The sequence below is a fragment of the Mirounga angustirostris genome, unplaced genomic scaffold, assembly GCF_029215605.1.
Source record: "Mirounga angustirostris isolate CCGP_5_RB_7025 unplaced genomic scaffold, mMirAng1.0.hap1 SCAF_17, whole genome shotgun sequence".
Lineage (NCBI taxonomy): Eukaryota > Metazoa > Chordata > Mammalia > Carnivora > Phocidae > Mirounga > Mirounga angustirostris.
In genome coordinates this window covers 48,982,616-49,001,785 of record NW_026991725.1, presented here as the reverse complement: position 1 = coordinate 49,001,785, position 19,170 = coordinate 48,982,616, and the positions used below count along the sequence as shown (strand labels likewise).

General features: G+C 45.7%; 1 protein-coding gene across 2 annotated transcripts in view; it reads right to left on the bottom strand.

Moving 5' to 3' along the window:
- The window catches only part of CFAP52 (cilia and flagella associated protein 52), a 41,201-nt gene that overhangs the window by 2,767 nt on the left and 19,264 nt on the right, over positions 1-19,170 (bottom strand). For both annotated transcript variants that reach the window (XM_045888161.2, XM_045888162.2), the window contains 6 exons: positions 18,361-18,461; positions 15,137-15,307; positions 8,813-8,961; positions 6,234-6,379; positions 3,570-3,721; positions 1,593-1,695 (listed from right to left, as the gene is read on the bottom strand). In XM_045888161.2, the coding sequence (XP_045744117.1) occupies positions 1,593-1,695; positions 3,570-3,721; positions 6,234-6,379; positions 8,813-8,961; positions 15,137-15,307; positions 18,361-18,461 (822 nt within the window). The remainder of the gene's footprint in view (positions 1-1,592; positions 1,696-3,569; positions 3,722-6,233; positions 6,380-8,812; positions 8,962-15,136; positions 15,308-18,360; positions 18,462-19,170) is intronic.

Below are 19,170 nucleotides of genomic sequence, written 5' to 3'. Positions count from 1 at the left end.
GTCGTCTTGTTCACCTGTGAACCCGCTGTTCATGGACAGGTTCATTTCCAAGTGCCCGTCCATTCCATCCCCTCCCGCCTACGATAACTATGGAAAGTTGGCCAGCCCTTATGGTGGTTGTACTGATTCATGATTTATGTTTTGAGTATTCTGGTGACAATTCCCAGATGATGACAGTAGACTGTTTCGAATCTCATAAACTCATAAACCATTCCATTCCCTGGAATATGGGAAACAGGACACAAATCTAGAAGTTTTATGAACCACGTTCTAAAGCATTTATGGTGACGTCATGACTAACTTCCAAATCCTTTCTGCCCCTGTTCCAAGAGGAAGTCTGCTTAGACCGGAAGTGAAACGGGTTTGGGGGTGGGCAGACGTAAGCCAGTTTGGGTGGGTGAGACACAAAAGAACTAGCAAGGCCAACCTCACAGAGACTAGAGCAAGGCAGAACTCTGGGCCCCCCACACAGTCTGTCTGTGTCAGGCAAACCCTGGCCCACACCAGGGGGCATTTCTTGGGTTTTTATGACAAAATATCTTCGGACAGTAGTTCCCAATCACCTGGGCAGCTTAAACAGGGAAAAGTCCCATTCCTAAATTCTTTTTCTTTAAGATTTTATTTATTATTTGAGAGCGAGAGCGAGCATGAGTGGGGGGAGGGGCAGAGGGAGAGGGAGAAGCAGACTCTGCACTGAACAGGGAGCCCGATGTGGGAGTCGATCCCAGGACCCCAGGATCATAACCTGAGCTGAAGGCAGATGCTTAACCAACTGAGCCACCCAGGTGCCCCCCACCCCATTCCTAGGTTCTATCTTCAGTGTTGGGGGAGCGGAGAGACGTCCCTCTAGTATTTTTCCTACAATTATTTTTATAGTTTGAACTCAACTTTTTCTGTAGCTGGTAAAAAGATAAATACACAATCTCTTCTTCAGTGATCTCAAAGTCATCTCAAAGTCTGAATTAGGGGACTCCAAATCCATTCATTGGATGTGCAGGTAATTAGACTGACACCTGGCTGATCTGATTTGGCCAGGAGGATAGATGACACCCTAGCGTCCTTGCCCCACATGCCTCTCTCCTGAAGCCTTTCGTTTGCTCCAAGAGGCAAGGTTCCCCCCCAAAGAGGGACCAATCTTTACCCAAGGACATGGACTCCCCAGCTAATGAGATTTGTAGTACAACGTTGATGAAGTAGAGGGGATGAGAGATAAGAACTCTATTGTCATTCAATTTGAACAGTAGTCAAAGGGTTGGGCCATTGGGTTCTAGCCTCAGAAATTCCCTACTAATGAAAACCAGCACTTACTGAGCAGCTACTATGTGCCAGGCCCCCTGCTATCAGATGCATGACATGCAAGCATGACTAACTTTAATGCGCTCTGCAACTCTGTTGGGTCAGCGGTATCATGTCCGCTTTGCAGACACGGAAGCAAGGACATGGGAAGGCAACGCAGAATTTTCAAGTGATCACCAGCAAAACTGGGCTCTGACCTCGTGGGGCTCAACTCCAGAGCCCACTCCCTTGGCCACAACACTCGGCTGCTTCTGTCGGGTCCTGGGAGGATCCTGACTCCTGCTGGGAGTGCTTACCTTTCTGTCTGTCCCGCTGGTGATGATCTGGAACTCTTCGGGGTGGTAACAAACACACTGGAATAAGGTATTCGCCAGGATCATCTGATTCCTCCGGAGACGTCTGGAAATGAGACACAGAAGCTGTAACTTTGCCTTCCCTCAAAGAGGTATTTACTGTCCAGACGGGATCTGGTACAAGCTTGGCTTGCCCTGGCTCATCTTCCCCAGACAGACTTCTGGCGATTCTGCCCACTGCACCTTGGTGTCCTCCCCTCCTCTGTGCACCTGTGGGGCAGCCCAAAGACCCTGGGTGGGCCGTTTTCCAAAGACAGAGCACGGAAGTCCAGGGGAAGCCTTGCGTTCTGGTAAGCATGAAGGAGGAGAGGCTGAATTCAGAGTCACCCTGCGGTCTTCCACACAAGCCACCTTATTCTCGAGGCCACTGCATTGAGGTGAAGGTTCCTACCACCTGAGTGGCAAATTGTGGGGGATGGCTTCTTAAAAACGGATATTACTGAGCTTCCCCTCTAGGGATTTGCATCTAGCAGCTTGGGATGAGGCCCAGAGATGGGCGCTTTTCATCAGCATCCCAGCTCATTCTCCTGTGTACCACGGCCTGAAAACCATTGAGTCCGATACCACGCTAACAAATACGTACATATGGCTTCCCCCCCCAGCCCCCCAGGAGATGGGTGCGCATCTCACAGGTCGGCCTCTGCTGGCTGAAAACATGCACCTTCTGCACGGTTTCTTCTCAATAGGGCAGTTTTCAAACATGGTATCCGGGGCTGACCATGTTTTAAAGGTTTGGGCACAAATTAGCCAAATAGTCCTGCAGTGTGGCAGGGAGGCTTTAGGGATTTGAGGTGGTCACAGACAATCCATGGAAATCAGCTTAGACACACCCTTGCTTCTAGTTCTGTATGTTCCCAAACGGGAGTTCCACTGGAGGCTAGGACCTCCAGCAAGTGTGGTCCTTGAACCAGGGGCATCCCTTGGGAGCTGGTTAGAAATGCAGGATCTCAGGCAGCCCTCTGGACTTACTCAATAAAAATCTACATGTTGGCAAGATCTCCAGGTACTTCATGTGTGCATCAAAGTGAGAGACGCACAGGACCAGTAGGTGGGTTTGCTTTGGTTTGGGTTTTTGTTTTGTTTTGTTTTTTTAATGCATTAAATGAAAAGTGTGCTGCCTTTGCCTTAATTCCCTTTCTCTGCACTCTAGAATGTTCCGTACTCTTTGGCAATACCTATATCTGTTTTCTATATTTAGATCTCTTTCCTCCTGCCTCTGGACTTCTTCTGAGTCTCTCTAATGCAGTTAGATGCAGAGGCAAGGCATCTTCGGAGCGGTAGAGAGGGGCTGGGCAAGGAGAAGTTTAGGGGAATAGGGTCTAATTCCAAATAAAAACACACAGCTAAAATGCTTATAGTAAAAAAAAAAAAATGGCCCTTGAAAATCCTTTGTATGACTCCCAACAATAAAGTTGACGTGCTTTGGTCTAGTTGGCTTGGAGTCAGGCGCTCTCCAGGGGCCATGACAAGCTTCCAGCATGAGAGGACCCTAGGAGTGCGGCCGGCCAAGGGGAAGGGCAAATTCACACCACTCCCCCTCTTCCACCTCGATAGCAGGCTTGTTCTGGGTGACGTGACAGGAGGAACTGCCTACAACATCATTTCCCTTCTCCCTTTTTGGGGGCAGTTCTTAGAATTGCATTCAGAGAAGTTCAGTCAGGCTTCCCTGTGTGCGCCGGAAAGGTACTTCCCTCTTCCAGAATCTTCCAACGTCCAGCCCTTCCGGGAAACTGTACCCTTTCTACCAGTATCTGGAAACCCGAAACAGCCCCAGGGAGAGGAGTGGCCTCAGATGAACATCCCTTTCCTGTCACCTTAGAGAAGATTTCGACTCTTGGTTTGGATCTGCCCTCAAGTTCAGTGAAATGTGGCAACCCCTGAGTTTTGTGTCATGTTGTCCTCCCCATCACGGGTACCTACACGAGGTCCCAGATGATGCAAGTCCCGTCCGTGCTGGCTGTGACACATTCCTCGTTGTTCTTCTTCACCCTGATGCAGGACACAGAGGATTTGTGCTCCTTCAGGGCCTCCTCCAGCTTCTGGGTCTGGCAGCCGATCTGCCAGACCCTCACCTGAAAGCCACAAAGCACACGCTCCCAACACAAGCTTGGGACTTTGGAAGGGATTTAAAAAAAAAAATACACACACACACATATATATGTATATATGTTCCAAGAGCTTTTTCAGCTCTGCTGTGCTTATTATTTTAAATTCCCTGTTCTTGTCTCAGTTGAGTGGGGTGGGAACGCTAAGCCGCAGAGCAGGAATATTCTTCCACGGAGCCAGGAAAATGCTACCTATGATCCTACACCTACGTCTACTTTTCAGGCTGAGAAATGCACCAGACACCTGCTGTGAAACCAAGCAGAATAGTGTATCTGCTCAGTTCTGCTGAGTGTTGGCTCTCAGACTTCCAGGGCCATCAGGAAGGCTCTTGGGGACCCAGAGCCATATTTAAATGTCACACCAGCTGCTCAGTTTTAATCATTTCCACTCGATGGTTCCTAGCCTCATCAAAGCCAAGACCCACTTTCTACAGCATAATATTTTCTGACCACCCCATCCTCTGCTGTCCGGAAGTGAAATTTATATCATAGGTCATAGGTTCTACCCACAAAATTTCAAAACAGTCAATAGGATGCTTTAACTGTAATAAAAAGGATATGTAAAAGGAAAGTCATTGTATGTCTTGTAATAGATAAACATTCTGTCATGACTGTACCAGAACACATAATAATGTGGTCAGATGCTTACACTTTCTTATAACGAGTATGTTGGAAAAGAAGAAGAGTAGAGATTATTTTGTGTGAGTAACATAAGACAACACAAGAATACAAGAATAGTAGGTCCGGGTGAACACCCGGCTAGAAACTAGGGTTAGGATTAAGTGATAATGGACTAACATATTTGTACCCAAAAGGGGAAAGTAGCCATAAACAATGGAAGAAAAAGATTCTAAGCCTTTTCTTTAGTAAGGAAGATGAGGAAGCAGGTACTTGCCCCAGATGAGCTGTGTCCAAATAATTCTCTGATCTTGTATGCCACTATATGCGGAGGCACGCAATCTTCAGCAAGAGTAATTCTCAGATTTCTGAATGAGAAATTCTCATATGGTGTGGGCACCAGCCAAACAGCATCCGGGCCTGGAACTTTGGGTGTTCTGGGGCATTACTAGCCCTTTAGTGGTGGGATTGCAGGGGGTTTGAGGAAGGGGATAAGATGGTGGGGCTGGGGTCTTTGCAACTCCAGCGAGGCCATTTACCAATGAAAATGGAAGTACTAGAGTATTTCGGGAACTGCTGAATTGATACCCGTGCACACCTGCTGACCAGCAGCGGTCTCCAGCACTTAACAAAGGCCTTGAAGACCAGGTCCTCCAGAAGGAAGGTCTGTAATAGCTGAGTGGGGAGTGGCAGGAAGAGCTCTTGTGGTGTTCTTAAAAAATTGCCAACGGCAATGAATGCATTTGTAATGTACGATTTCCTCCCACAGCTCTCATGGGCTACGGCTCAGGCACCTAGAAGCAGATGATCTGGTCCAAGCCAAGTCTGGGCATGAGCAAGGCAGACGCCCCCAAAAGTTTGAGGGAGCAAGCAAGGATGCTGAGGGTGTCAGCAACAGCGTGGCTGAAGAGCTAAGGGAAGGGATCTGAGCGCTTGAGGGGGTGGTGGGCAGAGAGCAGGGGAGGGTCCAGGGCTAGATGTGTCCATGGAGCACCTGCCACGAGACTCGTCATGTGGGCTCTGAATGTAAGATGCACATCAGATTTTGAAGACTTGCTACAAAGTAGTGCAAAATATCTCACAAAGTGGAGTCTTCATTGTCATTTTCCCTTTATGCACAAGAAACGGAAGCACAGAGAGGTTGAAGAGCATGCCCCAGGTCACACAGCTGGGAGGTGGCAGAAGTGAAATTTGCACCCAGGCAGTAGGACTCTGGGACCCAAACACTCAGCCACGAGTCTGCTTGGCTCAAACTCTGCTAGAGGCCACATCAAGATGCTGGATCTTTCTCCTCCCTGATAAGTTATTCCTACAATAGCATGAAGAATAGAAAGGAAAAGAAAATGTCCTCTCTCGAGAAGGGAAGGCTTTGGCAGGGGGAGGAGGGCGGAGAAACCCAGGGAGTGGGGAGGGGCAGGCGCTGAGAAAAATGTGTGAACAGAAGATGTTTCAGGTTCCTCTGAATGATGGAAGGGAAGGTCAAGTGTAAAGACTTTAAAATAACGGTCAAACATCTGGGTGGATGAAAGAATGGAGTCTAAAAATAGCATTTCCTTTAAAAGATACGATGAAGACAATTTATATAAGTATAGTCTTTGAAGGAAAAAAGAGCAAGCAATTCCAAAACTCTGGCGAAACACTAACTTGGATTCATAGCTCGATTCCATATAGAATGCTTTCATGTCTGTATCTTGAATGTTCTTTCATGAACAAATATATCTAGATCTGTGTTTGTTTTATTAGAACTTTAAGATGTATTTTAGGGTTTCTTCAAAATCTTGCTTTGGTCCTGCCTGACTCCTCGTATAGGTTAAAAAATCAAGTTAGTGGTTTTCTAAAAGGCAGTTTTCGAGAACGATACCTCGCCTTCCCCGCCGCCGCTGATGACCCGTTTACAGTCACTGGTGGTAGCGATGGCTGTCACTCCGATCCTGTGGGCATTGTTAATGACATATAGCAGCCGACCAGTCTCTGGGGCGAAGGCTCGGATTCTCCCATCGTCCCATGCTGGCATGCAAGGGAAACAAAAGGCAGGCAGGATCAGTACGCTCCTACTCTCTGTGCAGACCGTGGCCCTCTTCAATCATAAAGAAGTCAGGACGGGGAGCTGTGGTGGTGATGGAGGAGAGAGGCCGGTCCCCCACAACTGCCAGGAATTCTGTCCCCCTTTCCCCTGACTCCCCAAATGGGCTACACTTGCTTCCTTTAGGCATACCCCATCCCAGGAGAAGACATTTGGGGTGGGGAGAAAGGAAGGAGGCCGGCTCCCACCTCTCCTGTGAGTTGCAAAACTTGTGCGTTCAACTGGCTAGCTGACATTGCACCTGGGCCGGAGAATTTGACATCTCCAAACACATGTTGGCTTCCTACCCCTCCCTCTACTTTAAACCTGATGCTCCTTCCCCGACTCCCACCATCTTCCCCATCTCAATAAAAGTTGCCATCAACCATCCAGTTCTTTAAGCCAAGAACTTCAGAGCCATCCTTGATTCCTCACTATTCTATCCACCCAACTCCACCCAACCCAACCCAACGTCCAACCCATCAGCAAGCCCCACCACCAACTCTATAGTTAAAAAACATCTCGAATCCAGCCACTTCCCAACTCCTCCGCTGGGCCCACCATCATCCAAGCCACAAGCACCTCTCTCCTCAGTGATTATAACAGCTTCCTCCCTGGCCTCAGACTCTTGCTCCCCTCAATCAGTTATTGATGCAAGGGCTTGGGTGCATTTAAAATCATGTCACCCCCTTGATCAAGAAGATTCAAAAGGCGTTCTCACTAACAGTGAAAATCCAACTCCTTTATCCTCCGTGGTAACTACTCTCCGCTCCCTACCTAGCTCTTCACCTTCGTCTACCACGCTTCGTCTTCTCCCTCAACCCTGACCCCAAATCTACCCGCTGAGCTCCAGACACACGGGCATCTTTCTATTCCTCCAACACACCAAGCAATTTTCCACCTCAGGACCTTTGCCCCTGCTGTTCCCTCTGCCTGGAATGCTCTTCCCCCAGGTCTTCATGGGGTTGGCTCCTTCTCATCGGCCTTAGTGTCACCTCTTGACTTGGGCAATTTTCAAGAATATGTTCAAGGTCGATCCCATTTCAGCAAAGACTTGAGGAACTGAGGGGATGAAGTGAGTAGGTCATGGGACCGCCTGGGGACAGAACAACCCAGGCAGACCGAATAGCCAGAGCAAAGACCCTATGCATCATGTGCTTGAGGAATAGCCAAAGAGCAAGCGTGGCCACAAGGGGCGAGTGGTGATAAGAGACAAAATCAGAGGTAGGAAGGTGGAGGTGGGGAAGGAGAGAAGGTCACGGGGGGGGGGGGGGGGGCTTTGGGGGCAACTCTCCCTCTGCCCCTCCCCCGATCATGCTTGCGTGCTCTCTCTCAAATAAATAAAGTCTTTTCTTTTTTTTAAAGATTTTATTTATTTATTTGAAGAGAGAGACACAGCGAGAGAGGGAACACAAGCAGGGGGAGTGGGAGAGGGAGAAGCAGGCTTCCCGCCTATCAGGGAGCCCCATGCGGGGCTCGATCCCAGGACCCTGGGATCACGACCTGAGCCGAAGGCAGACGCTTAACGACTGAGCCACCCAGGCACCCCTCAAATAAATAAAATCTTAAAAAAAAAAAAAAAAAAGATCCACTTGACTCTCCCCTGATGTGAACAAGGGAATTTACTTTCTGACCACTGGGGAAATTTGCGTATGAGTTGAACACAAGATGATATTAAGAAATTATTATTTCGGGCGCCTGAGTGGCTCAGATGGTTAAGCGTCTGCCTTCGGCTCAGGTCATGATCCCAGGGTCCTGGATCGAGTCCCGCATCGGGCTCCCTGCTAGGCGGGGAGCCTGCTTCTCCCTCTGCCTCTGCCCCTCTCTCTCTCTCTCTGTCTGACTCTCATGAATAAATAAATAAAACATTAAAAAAAAAAGAAATTATTATTTCGTAGGAAAATATTACTTTTAGGGATGCATATACTAAAGTATTTGGAGGTGGAATATGATGGTGTCTGTAATTTATGTTAAAATATTTTGGCACGACGGGATCAGTGGAGTTAAAAGTGGATTCCCTTTGAGGCATAACATAGTTGAAGTCAGGTTTTTCTCTCTCCGCCAACTGAAGGGATTCTAACACAGGCGCCCTGTACTGGCCAAGACCTCAAATCCGTTGGGCCGTCGAATTGCTAAACTCTCCCACGGGAGAGAAAGCGGCACCCTCCGTGCAGCAATGTTTGGGGGGGCGACATTGCTCGTTGGTTATTCTGAGCTCGCAAAGTCTCCTGGCTGGAAGGGGCTCCATAGGGAGGCTGGGTCAGAAGCAAGGAGGGGTGGGCAGCGGGAGAGACCACACAGAGAGGCCAGCGTGGAAGGGCAACAAGGTCCCAAGCCCCAGCCAGAGCCCGCGCCAACGCCCGAGACGTCAGCGTTACCCGAGATGATGCTCTTGCCGTCCCTCATGAAATCGATGCCGTGGCAGGTCATGTTGGGCACAGTGATGCGCAGCAGCTCCCGGTTGGACAGCGTGTGCCACACCCTGATGTCCCTCTTGGCACAGGTGGCGAATAGTTCGGCGGTGCTGCTGCAAAGGAGCCACCGTGAAAACAAGGAGGGACAGCCACCCAAGACGCACACTGTGTCTTACATGCGGGCTTGACTCTTAGACACATCGCGCAAGGATATGGGGAAGGATGCCTTCCAGGCACCCAGCATCTCCGAGCCTGGCGGCCTCACAGAAACCTTGTGCAAAATGGCATTCAACGCCCACAAGTCATCCGTGGACCATCTTTTGTGTAGTCCTTTGCCCGGAGGACGGGCTGGGACAAAGTTGCTCAAGAGGAAAATGTCAATTCCAAAGTCTTTAAACGTCCTGGTAGACTGGAGATCAAATAGGGCTGTGGAATATTGATGCCAAGAGAGGCTAAACAAAACTTTTCCCATCATTGTAATTTCAAAGAGAAAAAAGACACAGGCGCTAGATTTCAGGTCTGCAGATAACCTAGAGCAGAACTTTGCGTGGTTGTGAGAAAATACGAGATTCTGGACAAGGACGTGAACCCAGGGTAATTGGTCTGTCCTTTTTTTAAAAGGTTTTGTTTATTTATTTGAGAGAGAGAGAGAAAGAGAGAGAGAGCATGAGCAGAGGGAGGGGCAGAGGGAGAAGCAGACTCCCCGCTGAGTGTGGAGGCCGATGCAGGACCCAGTCCCAGGACCCCAGGATCATGACCTGAGCCAAAGTCATACACTTAACTGAGTCATCCTGGCGCCCCCCACTTTTTTTTTTTTAAGGAAAACTTGTAAATAGAGTGTAAAACACCATTACATCAAAAATTACAGGTTATTGCAATTTGGATAAGAAAAAGAAGTCCTACTGGGGTACAATAAAGTCCACCTACTTTATAAATATGAATTTACAGTTTTATAGTCTCTATGGAGGTTGAGTTAACTTTTAGTTTAAATGCTTCTCAAGAAATGTCTGTATTTCATCAAAAGCATATTCAGGAAAAGAGAGTCCCTCTCATGTTTTAAGATCTACTCGCTTCGGAATTAATAGAAAAATAAGTGGATCTTTTCCATATATTTAGTTTTGGGGCTCAGAGAAAATTATAATGCTGGACTAGTTACTTAGAAAGAGTGCGTGCTGGAAGGGGACAGCTGAGATGCTGCTGCTTGCTACTTGATCAAATCAAGCCAACCTTAGAAGATGATGTTCATTTAAAATAAGAGAAGCTTTATATATGATGCTGCCTTCGGTGAACGACCCCCTTCTGTGGGGAAAGTGAGCTCTGAACGACCCCCTTCTGTGGGGAAAGTGAGCTCTTAAAGAGGCATGTGGACTCCTCGTGAAAATCAAGTATCACGGAATGAGCGCACCCAGAGAACTTTCCAAACTCTCCCTACCCTGGATGGACAGTCTACTTCTAGCCCAATCCTGAGCTTTTCAAATAGCCGATTGTCTCTAGTTTAGGATCTGAAAGGTTAAGTTCCAGAAAAAAAACAAACTGACTGGATCAAGATGGCACACCAGGCCCACGTGCCTCCCATCGAAATGAAGAGACAGATACAGAGGACAGAGACAGGAGTAGAGGTAGAAGATGCAGAGGTAGCCTCCAGGGAAGCAAGACAGATTATCATCAAGTAGACCAGAAACATTGAGGACAAAGAGAAATCAGCCAGATAAAATCTGTGAAGAGACAAAATTGGAGAGAAACACAAAATATCAAAATCACCAGAAGGGAGTAGTTCTCGTAATGTTGGAGCAGTGAAGTGGTCACACAAACCTTCACACAGGCAACAGTTAGAAATACTGGATGGAGGGAGGCCTGGGTGGCTCAGTCGTTAAGCATCTGCCTTTGGCTCGGGTCATGATCCCAGGGTCCTGGGATCGAGCCCCGCATCGAGCCCCGCATCGGGCTCCCTGCTCTGCGGGAAGCCTGCTTCTCCCTCTCCCACTCCCCCTGGTTGTATTCCCTCTCTCGCTGTGTCTCTCTCTGTCAAATAAATAAATAAAATCTTAAAAAAAAGAAAAAGAAAGAAACACTGGATGGAATTAACAACAACAAGAACCTAGAATCCTAAAGATGCTGAAAACATTTAAAAGTACACAGAAATCAAGAAGCATTTGCTCTTGTAAAAATGCAACCAGAAAGGGTTAAGAGTCATTACTGTGTTGCTGGCTAATCTGAGGGTGCCCCCAAGTCCCCCAGCTACGGTGGCCACAGAAGAAGGAAAAATCACAGCCTTACTGGCTGAAGGTGTGCAGAGATCGGAGCTGAGGGCTGGAAAATTTAGAGGGGAAATCCTGGCAGCGAGAGATCCATCAGAGTAAAACCTAAATTCAGATTAGAAACACTGCCCAAGTTCCCATCTGACAGCTAAATTCTACATACATGGGAGAAAACCCAAGAGGAAGAAAAAACAGAGACCAGAGAGGACTCTACTTTCCTTTCTTTTTATAAAATTCTATTGATTTTTTTAAGGAGTCTATTTTTGAAGACAGAGCTACATGGGATCAACCTGAGAGGGTTTTTTGCCTTTTTAACTGAATACATTCCCCAACTGTTCAGCTTGGGGGGCAGAAAGCTGGACCTTACAGGCTTAAAATACCAGAAGCCAGGGCCTGAGGGCATAAGAACACCTGGAAATTATGGGGTAATCCCTAGGAGCAAGGAAACCATGGAGAGGATGAGCTTCATCTCTGCACAAATCCCTGGGTGAATGCTAAATTCCGGCAAGCCCACAGGAGTACCAAGAACCTATATTAAAAAAGTAGCACTGGGAAGCCATGAGAATGTCAGCTGCTGCATTCTGTGAAAAAGACAAAATTACAGTTTGAGTCCAGGCCAATAATCCTCAGAGAACACTAGGGAAGTTGGAGTCACTACAATGTATTAGCTATCATGCTGAGTTTTCAACAAAAAGTAAGCAGACATGCAAAGAAATAGGAAAATATGATTTGGGAAAAAGGTAGTCAAAAGAAACGGACTCCAAGTAGATCAAGATGTTGGATTAGCAGAGAAAGGCTTCAAAGCAACTAATTTAAAATGCACTCAAAGTATTAAAGGAAACGATGATACCAATGAATTAACAGACAGGTAATATCAACAAAGAACTAGAAACCACATATTTATACTATAATTATAAATTATTATAACAAATATATATATTTACAACTTAAAGATTTATGACTATTTAAAACAAAAATTGTGATTTTGTATTAATGGGTTTATAATTTTAATGGGTATACATGAAAACAACAGCACTAAGAATAAGGGCGGGGGTAAGAGAAATAAACTGTCGCCAAGTTCCCAGACTGCATTTGGCTTGAAGTCATTCAACATTAACTCTAAGCAGACTGTGATATATTAAAAATGCATATTTTCATCCTTAGAGCAACCACTAAAAAAAAAATTAATGCAAAGGTATATAGGTAGAAAGCCAATAGAGCAATTAAAATGGAATGCTAACAACATTTGATTAGAGCAAAAGGTGGCAGGAAAGAATAGAAGAACAAAGAACAGATGTGACGAAAGAAAACAAATAACAAAACGGAAGATTTAATACCACCATATCAAAAATTACATTAAGAGTAAATGGACTAGGGACGCCTGGGTGGCTCAGTCAGTTGGGTGGCTGACTCTTAATTACGGCTCAGGTCATGATCTCAGGGTCCTGGGATTGAGCCCCGCATCGGACTCTGTGCTCAGCAGGGAGGCTGCTTGAGATTCTCTCTCTCTCTCCCTCTGCCCCTTCCCCCACTCACATTCTCTCTCTAAAATAGATAAATCTTTAAAAAATCTAAAAGTAATTATTTGTAAAAGACAATAACTATGTAATTCTATAGGTAATTCATAACTACATAATTCTGTAATTCTAAACAATGTTAGCATGAGAGATGGTGAGAAGAAGATAAAGAGGGAAATAAAGTACGTTGAGACTCTTGCTTCTTTGGAAAATATGATATAAATGTTGGTGAACTCTAGTCTTTGGCAGAAAAATATGTTTAAACATGCATATTAAAAAATCAAGGGTAATCACTCTGTGAATAAAAATACAATGAATGGTTTCCAAGTCATGTGAAGTAGGGGAGGGGAAGGCAGGACCAAAAAACATGATCACAACACAACAAAAGACAAGAAAAGGAAACACGGAAACATGTTAAATAGAAAATATCTATAAACTCATTGGATAGAAATAAGTACAAATGGACTAAGTTCTATGAAAAAACCAAGACTTAAAACTAAACAATACCAATAGGTTGGAAAGAGACATAGTTTCTTTTGCTACAGCCCATGTCTCTGTAATGTGCATTAGCTCATATGCAATTGGCAAATAGGCGCATGATAGCAGAGTATTGCAGAGGTCGCTTTGGTTCACACATACTTCTTCCCAACAGATTAATGCCTTGGCATACAAAGCCATAGCAGCTGAAAACAATGTACATTAACAAAGCTGAATCCCCAAGGAAAGGAAAAACACAGTCTTGTACATGATGCTCACGTACCCCACGTTCTCCTCTTAGCTCAGTTTTCTCCACAGCTCAGCAGGGAGAGAAGAGAGAGCAAAGCGGGAATGGGTAGTGACTCTTAAGAGGTTTCTTTTTGGGATAATGAAATCTTCTAGAATTAGATTATGGTGATGGTAGCACAACTCTGTAAATATGCAAAATAACCCACAGTGAATTACACACTGTAAATGGGTAAAATTTATGGTATGTAAACTCTATTCCAATAAAGCTCGTTTTCAAAAAAAAAAGAAAGAAAGAAGAGAAAAAAGGAGGAGGGGTGAAAAAGAGGAGTTACAAATCCTGAATAGGTCAATGACTATATAAGAATTCAAAAAGATAGGGCGCCTGGGTGGCTCAGTTGGTTAAGCGACTGCCTTTGGCTCAGGTCATGATCCTGGAGTCCCTGGATCGAGTCCCGCATCGGGCTCCCTGCTCGGCAGGGAGTCTACTTCTCCCTCTGACCCTCCTCCCTCTCATGCTCTCTGTCTCTCATTCTCTCTCTCTCAAAAAAAAAAAAAAAAAAAAATCTTAAAAAAAAAAAAAAAGAATTCAAAAAGATAGGGCGCCCAGGTGGCTCAGTTGGTTGGGTGACTGCCTTCAGCTCCGGTCAGGATCCCAAGGTCCTGGGATCAAGTCCCACATCAGGCTCCCCCTGCTCAGTGGGGAGCCTGCTTCTCCCTCTCCCTCTGCCTGCCACTGCCCCCTGCCTGTGCTCTCTCTCTCTCTGTCAAATAAATAAACAAAAATCTTTAAAAAAAAGAATTCAAAAAGATAGTTAAAAATCTACTCTTATAAAAGGCCCCAGGGTCAAATAATTTTACAGATTGATTCTACTGAGCTCCTTAGAAAAAGAGGGAAAAAGTAAGACAGAAAGAAATGACCAACCAATTTTCAAAAAAAGATCCACCTGGTGGGAAGCATAGGCCATTTTCACTGTTAGAAACATTTATTTTTATTTATTTTTTTTTTTAAGATTTTATTTATTTATTTGACAGAGAGAGAGAGAGCACAAGTAGGCAGAGAGGCAGGCAGAGGGAGAGGGAGAAGCAGGCTCTCCACTGAGCAGGGAGCCCGATGTGGGGCTCGATCCCAGGACCCCGGGATCATGACCTGAGCCGAAGGCAGACGCTTAACCATCTGAGCCACCCAGGCGCCCAAACTATGACTTTTTTGATACCAAAACTGCTGATGGTTGGTTGTTTCACTTGTTTCAAGTGGGATTTATCAAGAAATCCGGAAGATTACCAAGAAGTCCAGAAGACCCCTTGTGTCCACCTCCACTGCATGCTCCAAGTCTGGAAGACCCAAAAGGCATAAACCGAATGACTTGAAGGAAGTCTGAAAAAAGGCCCTAGTAAGCTTTTTCCAGACAGCACTGGGAAAACAGAAAAGTTTCCATGATAGCTTTATTAAAAAAGCCAACATTCTAAAGTAGCCCAAATTTGGACTGTGAAAGTTAATGTAGCCAGCCATAGGGTAAAGACAACAGACATAATTATTGTTAATAATTATTAAATACTAATAAAACATCAGTATTATAGTTCTAATTATTATTATAATTAATATTAGATGATAATTGTTATTAAAATAACTGACTATAATTGAGAAATTTAAGGACAAAAGATCCTAATCATATTAACACATGTTGAAAATGCATGAATAAGATAAAATTAAATTTCTTGGCACACTGCATCAGACCTCCATGTTTTCACTGATTTTAGGAGCCAAAATATTTTGCTCTTCTACTTACAATGGGAAGACAATGTCCTGGAGAGCTTCAAAGTGACAAGTTGCAATGAGAGTCTCTTTGAAATCCGTGAAGTTGACACGATAAATGTGTGATTCTTCTGTTCCTACAAAAAACTGGTGTCCTTCCCCTCGAACTGTGATTGACGTGACGCCACCTTGTAACTGGATTTTCCTTTATGGAGAAGCAAGAAGGTGAAGTAGATTTACTCAATCAGTGAGGACTCGTTACAGAGGATACAAATCAGGCATAGGGCCTGGGGACATGCCTTCAGGGAGAGGACACAATTGGAAAGGCAGGAGTGACTCACAGTACTGGGGGCCCATGGGCAGCAGAGGGAGAGGCCAGCCTGGTTTACAGTAGTCAGGGGGTTTCCTCAGGCAGAGTCTAAAATGGGTTGTGGAACATAGGCAGGATCTGGACAGAGGGAACATTCCAGGAAGGCAATGGGTACAAATGATCATGGCAATTAAATACTTTATTAAGTCTATTTCTGGGAAATAATCCTACAGTTGGGAGGGGAAGCCGTTATGTCAAGGGAGGTTATTGTAACCTTAGTGAAAAGAGTAAAAGGTTGGAAACAACCTAAATACCCAATTGTAAGGCAATGGTTAAATCATCTATGGGATGGCAGGCAACTTCTTAAGATATTTGCCTAGCCAGTAAAACCACGTTTAGAAGATTATGTATATTTTACCACAGTAGTTTTTAAAAAAGGTATTAACACTGAAAATGTTTATGACGTTTGCCTTAAGTAAAAATAAACCAGAATATAAAATTTTGTATACAAAGGAAGTACAATTATTTTAAAATGTAAGCGAAGAACACAAGACAAGAAGAAATAACAAAATGTTAATAGTGGCTCTCTTCCCCAGAACTGTCAGAGACTCTTGTCTCTCCGTCCACATTTCAAATCCCTCTGCTTCATAAACGTCTAATGAGTATGAACTTTAAAAAAAAAAAAAAAAAAAAAAGAGGGGCGCCTGGGTGGCTCAGATGGTTAAGCATCTGCCTTCGGCTCAGGTCATGATTCCGGGGTCCTGGGATCGAGCCCCACGTCGGGCTCCTGGCTTAGCGGGGAGCCTGCTTCTCCCTCTCCCTCTGTCTCCCCCCCTGCTCATGCTCTCTCTCTATATATATCTCTGTATCTCTGGGTTTCAAATGAATAAATAAAATCTTAAAAAAAAAAAAAAAAGTACATAAATGAATGTGTCCCTAAAAACCCAACCTTGCTCTGCAACTAATTTAGTTTTGACAATAAGAACGCAATGGAGATTCTTGTGCAAGGGATCGGCGTGGGAAATGCAGTATTTTACAAAGATCCATTTGTTGGTGGGACCCAGGACGGTTAATGAAGAAAGGATTGACCCTGAGTTATTTCCTGGCTTCTTCACTAACTAGATAGATAGAGCTCTCCGGCCCTGGATAAATTGCCAGAAATCTCCTGGCCTCACTTCACCCAAGCACAGAATAATTTCTCCTTTGCTGGGTCGCAGTGAGGATCAAAGCTAATGCACAGGAGGCCCCCCAAGGGCAGCCAGTAGAGATACTGGCTATTGACATGTGGGCTCCCTACAAGACAGGGTGAAGCCCAGGGCTATGGGGGCGAGGCCAGGGGTCCCTGAGCTCCAGCAGTCTGCTTCCTCATACTACTTCCTGACTTCACACGGGAGCTACTTTCTCAAACCACGAAAACCCAAGGAGGCAGAAACCCCTGCAAGTAATGGGAGGCTATGCTGTCCCACAAGGTTAGTATGGGGACAGGCACGGCACAAATCCTGTAATAACGGCCTTGAATTAATCATTCTCATCACAATGGGAACATCTGTGTATTCAAAACAAGGTGTTCACAAATGAGGGGGATAATGTCTTATACTCCGTACACATATCCAGAGTCTAACCACCACTCTCACGCAGCCTCCCTCTCTTATTCCCCTTCACACAAACACAGAACCGGTCCGAATGCATTCTCAAGAAGACCTATCCGGAGCACGGAATTTAAGATGACAGCCTGTCTCCTGTCCCCAGTCCCCCCTTAGTGTACCTGCAACTCCATTTGTCCCCTCTGCTCATCACCCTCTAAGATGATGTAATTACTTGTTTACTTTATGACTGTCTCTTCCCTCCTGCTGGAATGCCAGCTCCATGAGGGGCAGGGACGTTTCCCTTCATTTCTGTTTGCTTTAGTCATGGCTTCTCCCAAGGGCACCTAGAACAGTATCTGGTACGCGGTGAATGCGCAGCGCGGACGTGTTGGAGTGAAGACAGCTGATACTCGTTCTACAGTCTACACTCTAGCGTCCCTGGCTCTGCTCGAGCTGGGGGAGGCTGCATGGGGCATATCCAGGGGTGCCTGGCTTGGTTGAAGGTGAGCTCTAGCTCCACCTCTGCTTCTCTGGGGAGTGTCTTTCCCAGCCTCACCACCACAGTGGGGTCACCCCCTTCTCTGATCCCCTCTGTAATATCCATGATACGTTTTACTTTACCTGGACCACAGGATCTGTGTTTATATACTGTCTTGAATTACAAGGACTATTTCATGCGCATATTACCTTATCCCCAGATCGGACTGTTAGTTCTGGGAGGACAAAGACGGCATCTTGTTTTATTTTTTAGTAGAGCACCTGGCACATTGGCTTGGCCGGAGGTACTCAGTAAATCCGTGTTAATGACAGTGGATAAAGTTTTATTTCATTTCATTTCAACTGATGCGATAGATAACCCACAAAAAGTACATGGCACAGCATCCGGTACGTGGAAGCAGCTGGTGAATGCTGGCTATTTGTATTAACACTTGTATCCAAATGAATTAACCACGAGCATGGTGCCCGACACACAACCTGTCGCAGAATAAATGTCACTGAACAAACAAATTTTGAAAGTTTGAAATTTGAGGCCATTTGCTGGACATCTTTATAAACAGCATCTTATTTCCTCGGTCATGGCTCCACGTATTAACAAAATAATAATTGATGCATTTATCAGAAGGGCAAGGTCCCCTGGGGTAATTAATTGTGGGCTACTTTGGCTTGATTCAACATAAGCTCCTGTCTTTTCATTGGCAAAGAAATCAGCTGTTGTGATTCCAACTGCTCATTTTGACGGTAAGATAAAATTCTTTCACCAAGAGTTACTTTGGGAATATTGCATCGTCACCGGCTTGAAGCAGACCTCCCTGCGGTGGTGGGTCTTTCTCCACCCCGACCCCCGTGGAGTCTGGAACTTACTTGATGGGTTTGTAGCTGGGGCTTTTGCAGAAGACCAGCAATCCGGCTCCGGAACCCACCAACAAACCCGCCATCTTCAGGCACTTGATGGCGGACACTCCCTAAGGGGGAGGAACAGCGTTGAGAAAAGGCCAAATGGTTTCATCGTTAAGAACAGGCGTGTGAGCTGATGAGCTGGGTATAGGGCATGGCCATGCCTGGATGAAATGCAGGAAGGCATTGCCTGTGATGTACCCCAAGGCTGTCCACCAGGGCTCAGTGCCGGCAATGGGCTCACGTGCTGGAAGTCATCCCCCGGGGCCTGCAAGGCGCAAGCACGCTTCACCAAACTTCCTCCCTTTACAACCACCTGTGCATTGTAACTGTATTAGAAATTAACACTATCTATCGGCTCAAATGAAGTTAGAGCAGAAGATAGAGAGAGGCACAGGCAACATTATTTCCTCAGTGCCTACTGTTTAAGCCAGAACATAATTCTTTTTTTTTTTTTTCAAAGATCTTATTTATTTATTTGAGACACAGAGAGAGAGAGAGAGAGAGAGAGGGCACAAGCAGGGAGGAAGGGCAGAGGGAGAGGGAGAAGCAGACTCCCCACTGAGCGGGGAGCCGGATGTGGGGCTCGATCCCAGGACCCTGAGATCATGACCTGAGCCGAAGGCAGATGCTTAACCAACTGAGCCACCCAGGTGCCCCAGAACATAATTCTTATACTACAAAGAGATCATAGTTGACATCCCAAGAAAGGACAAAGAGCCCTTATTGTTTGGTGACTAGTTCCTGAGCTAAAGCATGCGGTATATAGTCTTGCGA